Raw genomic sequence first — 11,889 nt, 5'->3', positions numbered from 1 at the left:
TAGGAAGTGAGTGTTGCTATAATCTACAAGAGCAATGCAGAGGAGAGTTTTTGTTTGTTTAAATAGTACATGGGGGCTGAGAATGTGGCTTAGTGGTAGAGTGCTTGCTTCACATGCATGAAGCTTTAGGTTCAATTCCTCAGTACCACATACACAGAAAAAGCCAGATGTGGCATTGTGGCTCAAATGGTAGAGTGCTCGTTTTGAGCTGAAGAGCTTAGGGACAAATGCCCAGGCCCAGAGTTCAAGCCCCATGACTGACCCCCCCCCAAAAAAAAAAAAAAAGTGCTGGGGTTGGAACTAAGGCCAGACACAGGTACAGACTAGATGAATGCTCAACCATTGACCTATCCCCTCTCCAACCCCTCAGCCCAAGACAGGATTTGAAGAGACTTTTCTGGGGCAGATGGTGTGTCTCTGTGAAATGAATGCTAGGAAGCTGCTCATCCAAGCTCAGACACTGATTCTTTTCAGAGTCAGCTGAGTTTAAAATCTGTTAAGTCTTAGCAAGGGTCTTAGGTGGCTTCATAGCTGGTTTGGAGCTGGATTTAGTTTAGCTTTATGTTGGGGCGTGTACTCACTTTCCTTTAGCTTTTTTGCTTGAGTTTGGCGTGCTACCACAAGAGCCACACCTCCACTTCTGTTTTTTGAAGATAAGAGTTTCTTAGGTTAGTTGGCCTGGGCTGACCCTTCCAGCAAGGAAGTAGCCAGATCCTTGGATTGTTTATTGATTTGTTTTGTATTTGTTTGAACTAAAGAAGCCAGTTTAGTGGCTTATGCCTGTAATCCTAGCTACTCCAAACTTTGCAAAAAGTTCCTTTGACCCTATCTCAATCAATAAAAGCGAGGCTTGGTAAAACAAGCCTACTGTCCCAACCACACTGGAAACATAAATGGAAGGATAGGGTCCAGGTTGACACATGAGACCTTATTTGAAGTATAAGTCAACACAAAGAGCTGGGGAGCATGGTTCCAGTGGTATCCCAGATTTAAACTCAGCACACGCGCGCACACACACACACACACACACACACACACACACACACACCCCTGAAAAGGATGTTCTTTCCACTTATAGATGGGGAAACAGAGGTTTAGAAAGTAAACTATTTCTCCCCTAAGGTGATAGGGAGTCAGGGGCTAACAGTTCCAGTGGTATCCCAGATTTAAACTCAGCGCACGCGCGCATACACACACACACACACACACACACACACACACACACACACACACACACACACACACACACACACACACACACACACACACACACACACACACACACACACCCCTGAAAAGGATGTTCTTTCATAGATGGGGAAACAAAGGTTTAGAAAGTAAACTATTTCTCCCCTAAGGTGATAGGGAGTCAGGGGCTAACAGTCCGCACCGCAAACTCCGGCCCTAGTGGGCCAGCTCCTGCAGGGCGTGGGGCGGACCTAGCTGGAGGGGCCGGGCGGGGCGGGGCCCCCCGGGAGGCGGGGCGGAGATGGTGCAATCCCGCGCCGCGCGGCGGGCGGCGGGCAGCGGCGGCTGCGGATTAGCTCAGGTTTGCATCATCCAGGCTCGGAGCCAGAGCCGGGCTCGCGGCGTCCCCGGGACACTCGCAGCGGAAGCGGGGAAGGCTCCGCACGCGTCGACGGGGCGCGACCTAGACGTGGGGCCCGAGATCGGCCGGAGCCGAGCGGACCGCGTTCGCCCTGCCGGTGCCCGGGCGGCTCGGATCCCAGGCGGCGTCGGGACCCGCGCGGGGCGCCAGCACGAGGTACCCGGCCGGAGGGCGGCGGCGTGCACCTGCCGGGGGCCGGAGGGCTGCGGGGGGCGGCCGGGGCCGAGGGCGGGTCGTGGGGTCCGCCCGCGTGGGGCCGGCTTGCGCCCCGGCGGGGCGGGGCCGGAGGTCCCAGGCGGGCACGGGAGGGCGGGTGCGGAAGGGCTTTGTGAGCGCGGGGCCCCTTTGGAGCCTCTGCGGTGTCCGGGGCTCTGCGGGAGCCTGCGGGGGTGAGATCGGGGTGATGGCGGGTGCGGGGCTCGGGCCGCGGGAAGGGCTGGGCGCTGCGCGGACACCTGTGGGGCGCGCAGGGAGCGCGGGGCTCAGGGTCCAGGGGCCTCAGGGCTGCCCGGTGGGCGTGGGTACCGTGTGCGTGGCTAGTGCACGTCTGCCGACGGCGTGGGATGCGCCTTCAGACCTCGGGGTGTGCAGCTCCGCTGCGCCCCGCCCCGACCTCCTTCCCGTGGCTCGGCCTTTGCCAGTCTCGGGGGTCCGCTGAGCTCTGTGACCCCTCAACACGGCTTCTGCTCCCACGGGAGGGGCCTGGCGGCCGAAGGCGCGGCGGGGGAGGTCGATGACTGAGCGGCACCTGTGCGCACACGTGCACATGTGCACACCTGTGTGTGTCTGTGGACGGTCATCTGTGTGTCACCTGGAAGAAGTGTGTTTGTGAGAGTTGTGTGCGCACTTGTCTGCCCCGGGGTGGGGGGAGGTGGGGGAGCCTGTGGCGTGGCCCATGGTCCTTATTGCCCATCAATGGTAGGGAACTGCAAGAGGTAGATATTATGTGTTGCCTCCATGCTTAGGCTACACAATCCCTTGCTCGTTTAAGAAGTCAGTTACCCCATCCGTCCAAAGCAGGGTATCCCAGCCTCCCCCTCGCCCGCCAGGTGCTTCCATGTGTGTTGGGATGAGACAGCCTGGAATATAATATGTCCAATCTCGGAGTGGCAACAGTGCTGCACAGGGTACTGAGCATTTACAGGGTGGCCCAGGGAAGATGGTCATACTAGCCTCCTCCCTCTGAAGATCTCTTAAGACTTACAGTATGAATCATTAAAGCCAGGCCCTGGTGGCTCACACTGGTAATCCTAGCTACTCAAGAGACTGAGATGGAAGGATCACAGTTCAAAGTCAACCCAGGCAGGAAAGTCTGTGGGACTCTTCAATTAACCACCAGAAAACCAGAAGTGGAGCTGTGGCTCAAAGTATTAGAATGCCCAGGGTGCATGCCTGTAATCTTGGATACTTACCTGTAAACCCAACTATTTGTCAAGTTAAGTTAGGAGGATAAGGCCTTTTTGCTAAGACCCATATCTGAAGAAACAAATAACAATCCCCCACCCAAAGTGGGGGTGAGGGAAACCCTAAAAGCAAAAGACATGGCTCAAATGGTGAGGCCCTGAGTTTAATTCCTAGTACCGCCAACATACTGCTAATAAATAGCACCAATAACAATAGTAATAATGAAGCAGTAGTGATGATTCTTTGCTGTTCCCTACCCTGCTGTGCAAGGCTTTATATACTGTTTTTGTATAACTTCCTTTTTTTTGGGGGAGGGGGGACGGCGGGTACTGGGATTTGAACACAGATCTTCATGTTTTCAGTGCTCCAGCACCCGAGCCATATTCAACCCTTTTTGCTCTAGCTTGATTTCGATGAAGTCTTTGCCCTGGGGGAATAGAATGGAAATCCTATTTATCCCTCTCCTGTTGCTGAGATTACAGCCTGGCTGGCTTCTTGAGGTGGGTTTTACTGTTTGCTGGGACTGGCCTTGAACCTCAGTCCTCTCAATCTGTACCTGCTCCGTAACTGGGATTACAGATGTGAGCTTCTGCTCCCCAAATCCTGTGAGTGTTACATCCTGTTCCCATTTCACAAAAACCAGGGCAGAAGGGTGGAAGAACTTTCCCACCTATCCAGGAAGTGCCAAAGCCAGGATTAGATCCCAGGAATCCCCATCTACAGGATGCTTTATTTCTCCCACTGTTTGGAAGGTCTTCCCAGGGTTGTGTTGATGCACTTCCTCGCCAGAGGAGAAGAGAGGAGCCACTCACTACCTCCCATAATGCTTTTCTTCCCTTCTTTCTAGATGCAAGCCACCCCTCTCGCTGCTCCTGCTGGTCCCCACTCCAGAAAGAAGGGGTTGGAGTCCAGTGATGACTTAGATACTGATTGTCCTATCGTGAAACGAGCTCGGAGTAGACCCCAGCCTGGGCTGCCAACCTGCCCACTGTCCCTGAGCCCACCGCCTGGTCCAGACAGTGCACCTGCAGTAGCCCCTGCCTCCCAGCTGGGACCTTATATCCTCCTGGAGCCTGAGGAGGGTGGGCGGGCCCACCGGGCCCTGCACAGCCCCACAGGTCTGGAGTACACCTGCAAGGTAATGTCTTGGGTACTCTCTCCTGGAGCATCCCAGGGGGCTGCAAAGAGTCTGGGCACTAGAGGATTGCTGGAGTGCAGAAGCACTCTTCCTTTATTGATGTGTGCATTGGGAAGCAGCCAGTAGTCTCTTAGCTGGGATGCAGCCAAAGAGGTGAAGCAGGACTGTGCCCAGCCCCGGGGCATCTACAGCTTATCTACACAACCCACAGCATGTAACCACTCTAGACACAGTGGAGAGGTGCTAGTGTTTAAGGGGCTGTCAGCAAAGGCTGAGAGAGTTAGCCAGGTAGAAGTGGGAGAAGGGAGTCCCAGAAGGGCAAAGGGGGTTATATAAAGGCCCCAAAGGACTTAGCACCTGGAACTTTGGGAATCTCAGCCCCATTGTCCTCACAAAGGAGAGTAGGACCATGGCTGTCGATCCAGTTAGCTCCCTGTGGCTGGCACAGGTAGGCTGAGTGTGAGCTGGGTGGGTGAGTGAAAGGGTCAGCAGGGCTCAGAGAAGGTGGCTTTGTAGATCTTTCCTTTTTTTTGGCCAGTCCTGGGGCTTGAACTCTGGGCTTGGGTGCTATCCCCATGCTCTTCAGCTCAAGGCAAGCGCTCTACCGCTTGAGCCACAGCACCACTTCCAGTTTTCTAGTGGTTTATTGGAGATAAGAATCTGACGGACTGGGCTGGGAAGGTGGCTCAGTGGTAGAGCGCTTGCCTTGCATGCATGAGGCCCTGGGTTCGATTCCTCAGCACCACATAAGCAAAAAGAAAAAAGCCGGAAGTGGCGCTGTGACTCAAGTGGTAGAGTGCTAGCCTTGAGCTGAAGAGCTGAGGGACAGCGCCCAGGCCCAGAGTTCAGGCCCCACGACCGGACCCAAAAAAAAAAAAAAAAAGAATCTGACGGACTTTCCTGCCCGGGCTGACTTTGAACCGTGATTCTCAGATCTCAGCCTCCTAAGTAGCTAGGATTACAGGCATGAGTCACCAGCACTCGGCTACTTCCAGCTTTTTCTGAGTGGTTTATTGGAGATAATTGTCTCACAGACTTTTCTGCCCAGGCTGCTTCAAACCTGAATTTTCAGATCTCAGCCTCCAGAACAGCTAGGATTACAGGTGTGAGCCACCGGTGCCTGGCTCATTCATTCATTTATCGGCAGAGACTGGCTGTGTCATCTAGGCTGGCCTCAATCTTGCAATCCTCCAGCCTCAGCCTTCTAAGTGCTGGAATTACAGTTGTGCTTCACATCTGGAAGCTCGGGTGATGATAAGCACACTCCATCTCTGATCTTCTGGGTCTCTCTGCTTCAGGAGTTGTTTTTCTGTTTGAAATTATTCACAGCTTCAGGCATCAAGAGGATAGCAGTTTAAAGCACAGATGAAGAAGGGCCTGGGTTCCAAGGCTCAGCCGAGCTTCTGGTGAGCCCGTGACCCCTCGGCTTTCTTCACTGTGAAATGTGGAGCGGGTCACCTGCCTTTGCAATGGTGTTGGCAGGGTTGGGTGAGCAGGCGAAAGTGCTCAGTGCCTGTTTACCAGGGTAGTGGGCTCCCTGGTCCCCAGTGGTGCTCATCTTGTGCTCTGCCCACAGGTGTACCCAGTCTGTGAGGCCCGGTCTGTTCTGGAGCCCTACGCACAGCTGCCCCCCAGCCAGCTTGTGGCCCGGCCCGTTGAGGTCCTACTGGGCCCTCAGCTCTATGTCTTTTTCTCTCGGACCTGTGGGGACATGCACAGCCTGGTGCGCAGGCGCCGCCGCGTCCCCGAGCCCGAGGCCGCTGCGCTCTTCCGTCAGATGGCCGCCGCAGTGGCGCACTGCCACCAGCACGGCCTGGTCCTGCGCGACCTCAAGCTGCGGCGCTTTGTCTTCACCAACTGGGAGAGGTGAGTGTGGCCGCCAAGACCGTGAGATGCACCTAGGAGATGGGTGAGGTGGGGAAACTGAGGCCCAGGAGGTCTCCCCAGTTTATGCCAGGGCTAGTCTCAAAACGCCACCCCTGGAGTACCTAGGAAGGTGCGCTGGGCTGGGGATGTAACTCAGTTATGAGTCACCTGTATCTGCCTGATCTTGACCTTTTCAAGGGTACTGGTCAGTATCTAATCAGTGTAGATTCTTCAGTTTGGATTGGACTGATGTGCCCTGTAGATTGGAGGTGATTTTTTTTTTTTTTTTTTTTAGCAAAAATAGCAAATTAGTTGGAGGTCTGGGATATAGCTCAGTGGTAGCATACTTGCATATTTAATGCACAAGGTTCTGGATTTCATCCTCAGCACCAAAAGAAAAGAAAAAAGAATACCACAAGCTGGGCCCCACAGGTGGCTCATACCTATAATCCTAGCTATTCAGAGGCTGAGATCTGATGATCACAGTTCGAAGCCAGTCCCGGCAGGAAGATCTGTGTAACCAGCAGAAAGGCAGAGCATCTTAAGTGGTAGAGCCTGAAGTGAAAAAGCTAAGGAACAATGCCCAGGCCCTGAGTTCAAGCCTCAGTATTCTCTCTCTCTCTCTCTCTCTCTCCCCCCTCTCCCTCCCTCTCCCTCTCCCACTCTCCCTTCCTCTCTCCCTCTCCCTCTCTCTCCCTCTCCCTCTTTCTCTCTCTCTCTCTCTCTCACACACACACACACACACACACACACACACACACACACACACAGAATACCACAGAATCAAGAGGCCCTTCTCATCACTTTATATTGGGAGGCTCAAGTTGATGTGTCTTTAATGTGTCATTAGTCCTGATCATGAGGTAAACGTGGTGTCTGCCATGTGAAGTTCTTTATTTTATATTCCTTTGGTGGAGCTGTGGCTCAGCCATAGAATGCCTGCTTAGCAAGCAAGAGGCACTTAAAGGCACTGCATACAAATCCTGGTTCCACCAGTAATAATAATTATCTCCTCAATTTGGGACCATTCTTCCTAATTCTAATCAAACCAGAATTGCAGGCAGTGTGCACACCTGGCCTGTAAAATTCTAAAGTGTTCCTTTTGTAATATATATTTTGAGCAGGGGGTGGAGGGGAAGGAATTTAGAGACGCATATAAACATCCTGTTTCTTCTTAAACTTTCACCTAATAATCTCCAGGCCATCCATCTTGCCTGGAGCAGTTGTTGTACTCTGATGTTTGCCGAAGGCTGAATTTCTATTTCAGAAATAGGAAGGGGGTGGGGAGGACTGTAGTACTGGGCTTTGAACTTAGGGCCTCAAGCTTGAGAAGCTGCAAAGGCACTCTGCACCACCGAAGCCACACCCCAGGCTCCTTCTATATTTTCTGTCAAGACAACTCTGTACCTCTAGAATGGGCAGTTTGTGTGTGTGTGTGTGTGTGTGTGTGTGTGTGTTTTAAGCTGGTACATGTGAACATAACTTTAGCATGTTCTCTGGTCTTTCCAAGGCATTCATTGGAAGAGTTGACAGAAAGGAAACTGTGGAGACAGAACTGCATGTGTTTATTATTTATTTGTTTGTTATGGTGCTCAGGATTGAACCCAGGGTCCTGTACATTGCTAGGAATTGCTCTGCTATCTGTAGAGCTGCAGCCCCAGCTCCAATGGTTTTTTTGGGGGGGGTCTGGTTGTGGGGACTGAACTCTGGGCCTGAGCACTGTCCCTCAGCTCTTCAGCTCAGGGCTAGTGCTCTACCACCTGAGCCACAGCGCCACTTCCAGCTTTTTTTCTTTTTGCTTATGTGGTGCTGGGGAATGGAACCCAGGGCCTCAGGCATGCAAGGCAAGCGCCCTACCACTGAGCCACCTTCCCAGCCCTCCAATGGGGTTTTAAATCGAGCTGCTTCTCACCTGCTGTTTGGCCTTGCCCAGTGGCATTCCTTTATCAAGCAGTAGTAGAGACTCAGTTCCCCCAAGCTATGTCAGCATTTGTGCAATGCCAGGAGGCACTCAGGAAGTGGTGCCTTCAGCGGCAGGCACAATCAGGAGTGCTCTGTGGGTTGTTTACAAGAGGTGTTTCAGAAGCTCTGGGTTGCCATTCAGAAGCTCTGGGTTTTGTCATCTCCCACCCCCTGCTAGCACTGGAAGAAAATGAAGTAGAAGTTGTAAACAGTAGGATATGTGCACTTTTCTTTTTTTCATTTTTTGTCAGTCACAGGGGCTGAACTCTGGGCCTGGGCACTGTCCCTCAGCTCTTCAGCTCAAGGCTAGTACTCTACCACTTGAGCCACAGTGCCACTTCTGGCTTTTTCTGCTTATGTGGTGCTGAGGAATCAAACCCAGGGCCTCATGCATGTAGGCAAGCGCTGTACCACTGAGCCACCTTCCCAGCCCTCTTTTATTTTTTGCTCCTCCCTCCCTCCCTTCCTTTCTCTTCTCCCTCTCCCTCTCCTTCTCCCTCTCCCTTTCTCTCTCTTTCTCTTTCTCTCTCTTTCTTTCTTTCTCTCTTTCTTTCTTTATTGTGGGGCTTGACTTGAACTCAGGGCCTGAGCACTGTCTCTGAGCTTTTGTGCTCACGGCTAGCATTGTATAACTTTGAGCCATAGCTCTACTTCCTGTTTTCTGATGGTTAAATGGAGATAAAAGTCTTAGGGACTTTCCTCTGCAGGCTGGCTTTGAACCTCAATCCTCAGATCTAGGCCTCCTGAATAGCTAGGATTACAGACCAGTACCTGGCATCATTTTTTTTTTAATTGACATTGGCTGCCAACATCTTAAAAACTGGAATTTTTTGCATTAAAATATGATCTCTCGGACTGGCGGTATAGCTCAGTGGTACAGTGCTTGCCTAGCATGAGTGAGGCCTGTGGTTGGATAACCAGCACTGCAAAAATTAAAATGAAAAATAAAACAAATTTAATTTTTTTTTGAGGGGGGGGTCCGGTCATGGGGTCTGAACTCTGGGCCTGGGCGCTGTCCCTCAGCTCTTCAGCTCAAGGCTAGTGCTCTACCACTTGAGCACCACTTTTGGCTTTTTTTTTTTTTTTTTTTGCTTATGTGGTGCTGAGGAATCGAACCCAGGGTCTCATGCATGCAAGGCAAGCGCTCTACCACTGAGCCACTTTCCCAGCCCCAACAGATTTTTTATGTATGGTCTGGTACTAGGGGCTTGAACGTAGAGCCTTGCATTCCCACTTGGCATTTTTGCTCAAGGCCAGCACTCTATTGCTTGAATCATGCCTTCACTTCTGGCTTTTTGCTGGTTAGTTGGAGATAAGAGTCTCACAGACTTGTCTGCCCAGGCTGGCTTGAACCGAGATCCTCAGCTCTCAGCCTCCTGAGTAGCTAGAGTTACAGACAGACTAGGAGTGATGCGAGCCCAGCATAAGTCACTATTTCTTGCTTCACTTTGGACAAAATGGGAATGGGAGCCTGAGAAGGATAAGTGGTTTGCAGCCTTGGCTCTGGGTGAGGCCCAGGGCTGTCATCCCAGGCCAGTGCCCTGGAGCTGTGCCGACATGTCTTGCATACAGGTTGTAGCCAGGGTGAATGAAATGAGCCAGGAACTGAGCTTAGCCCGGGGCCAGGTACATAGAGGCCACAGAGTAAATACTGGGCCACAGTGTTATTATTTGGCCCTTTTCAGGCAGGAACCTGCTGTGTTTGGCACCCATCCTGTTTCTCCCCTGATAATCAGCCATCAGGGCACTGAGTTTGCATCTGGTGGAAGAAAAACTGAACCCTTCAGGCCCTTGCTGGGAAGTGTGCTCCCTTGGGAATCTTACTAATTGCTCTGTGACTTGAGAAATGATTTAACCTCTCTGAGCCTGGGTTTCCTTGTCTGAGACAGGATTGGCAATCTAGTGGCCCAGGGCTGGCTCTTATCTATCATATGCCAGTAGGTCTTGGGCAGGTGGGTGCCAGTGAAGGTGATGGAGTGGATGGTGGCTTGTGGGGACCTGACTCCTGTGTCTGCCCCAGGACCAAGCTGGTACTGGAAAACCTGGAAGACGCCTGTGTGCTGACCGGGCCAGACGACTCTCTGCGGGATAAGCATGCGTGTCCAGCCTACGTGGGACCTGAGATCCTCAGCTCCAGGACATCCTATTCCGGCAAGGCAGCAGATATCTGGAGTCTGGGTGTGGCCCTCTTCACCATGTTGGCTGGCCACTACCCCTTCCAAGACTCAGAGCCTGTCCTGCTTTTTGGCAAGATCCGCCGGGGGGCCTTTGCGCTGCCTGAGGACCTCTCAGCCCCGGCCCGCTGCCTGGTCCGCTGCCTCCTTCGGCGGGAGCCAGCAGAGCGACTCACAGCCCCGGGCATCCTGCTGCACCCATGGCTGCGAGATGACCCCATCCGCTTGGTCCCATCCCGGTCCGGACACTGCGAGGCTGACCAGGTGGTCCCTGATGGACCACGGCTGGAGGAGGCTGAGGAGGAGGTGGGCGAAGGGGAGCTGAGTTTCTATGGCTAGGGCCACTATAGTAGATGCTGAGCTTCAAACAGCAGGCTGAGTTTGGGGGTCTTCGAGCTTCCTCTTGCCTCTTTGGAATGAACCAAACCTAAGTGCCTTGTGGAGGGACAAAGGGGGAGCAGGTGTGCTACGGGCACACCTGTGTTCTTCCACCCACATTTTAGCTGGGGTGCTGTGTGTGTGTGTGTGTGTGTGTGTGTGTGTACGGCTTGTTTTGTGTGCTGGGAAAATAGCAGTAAGCAAGGGAAACAAGACTCCCAGCTGGCAGAGCTGGCATGTGCCACAAGTCTGGCATGGCACGCTTCATACCAGGGTCATCCTTCACTTGTGCTGTGCCAGGTCCTGCTGACCATAGCACAGTCCTCTCATGACAACCTAGCTGCCTGGGATCTAGCACCTTTCACAGAAAGAGCAGCTCTGTGCCAAAGGCTGCAGGCCTGACCCTGCAATTCAATACTGTGAACATGGGTCAGGCCGGAGCTGGCCTTCTTCAGCTCTGGCCTCCCATCAAGACTTTCTTTGGAGCCAGGCGCCGGTGCTCACGCCTGTAATCCTAGCTACTCAGAAGGCTGAGATCTGAGGATTGTGATTCAAAGCCGGCTTGGGCTGAAAAGTCCATGACACATCTCTAATAAACTACTCAGAAAAAAACAGAAGTGGTGCTATGGCTCAGGTGGCAGAATGCTAGCCTTGAGCACAAAGAAGCTCAGGACAATGCCCCCAGGCCCTGAGTTCAAGCCCATGACCAGAAAAATACAAAACAAAACAAAACAACCCCCCCCCCCCCCAAAACCCAACAAAAACCAAAAAAAGACTTTCTTTGAGCTCACGGAATGCCTCACATAGGAGAGCACTTGCCTAGCAACTTCAAGGTCCTAAGTTCAAACCCCCTATGCTGCCAAAAAAGAAAAAAAAAAAATCTCTTTGGGTTGAGGGGTGTAGCACAGTGGTAGAGCACATGTCTAGCATGTGAAAACCCCTGGATTTCCAGCACTGTAAGAAAATGAGTCTCAGCCATGACAGGGAGCTCATGCCTGTAATCCTAGTTATTTAGGAGGCTGAGATCTGAGGATCAAGGTTTGAAGTCAGCCCAGGCAAGAAAGTCCATGAGACTTTTAACTCCAGTTAACCACCAAAAGCTGGAAGTGGAGCTGTGGCTCAAGTGGAGAAAAAAACTCAGAGACAGCGCCCAGGCCCTGAAATCAAGCCCCAGGACCAGCACAAAAACAAAAACAAAAAAGTCTCCTTTGCAGGCCAAGAATGCGGGTCAGAAGGTCAAGAATGCAACAAGAGAATGCCGCTTATCTGATTCAGGGCATGGTTTGGAATGCTCTGGACTGCTCCAGGCCTGTCCACTCCTCTGTCCACATAGACACTTTTTCTGGGGGCATTCAGGG

At 52.5% G+C, this 11,889-nt stretch overlaps 1 protein-coding gene across 1 annotated transcript; it reads left to right on the top strand.

Annotated features, from left to right (window-relative positions):
- Nucleotides 1–1,545: 1,545 nt before the first annotated feature.
- Nucleotides 1,546–11,070, top strand: Trib3 (tribbles pseudokinase 3). Its single transcript, XM_042694583.1, has 4 exons — nucleotides 1,546–1,765; nucleotides 3,861–4,151; nucleotides 5,728–6,017; nucleotides 10,000–11,070. The coding sequence occupies exons 2-4, from the start codon at nucleotides 3,861–3,863 to the stop codon at nucleotides 10,490–10,492; spliced, it is 1,074 nt and encodes a 357-aa protein (XP_042550517.1). The 5' UTR covers nucleotides 1,546–1,765; the 3' UTR covers nucleotides 10,493–11,070.
- The last annotated feature ends 819 nt before the right edge of the window (nucleotides 11,071–11,889 follow it).

The sequence above is a fragment of the Dipodomys spectabilis genome, unplaced genomic scaffold (genome assembly GCF_019054845.1).
Source record: "Dipodomys spectabilis isolate Male_0828 unplaced genomic scaffold, ASM1905484v1 ptg000175l, whole genome shotgun sequence".
Lineage (NCBI taxonomy): Eukaryota > Metazoa > Chordata > Mammalia > Rodentia > Heteromyidae > Dipodomys > Dipodomys spectabilis.
Note: the sequence above shows the minus strand (reverse complement) of the source record. Positions and strands in the feature narration are given on the sequence as shown.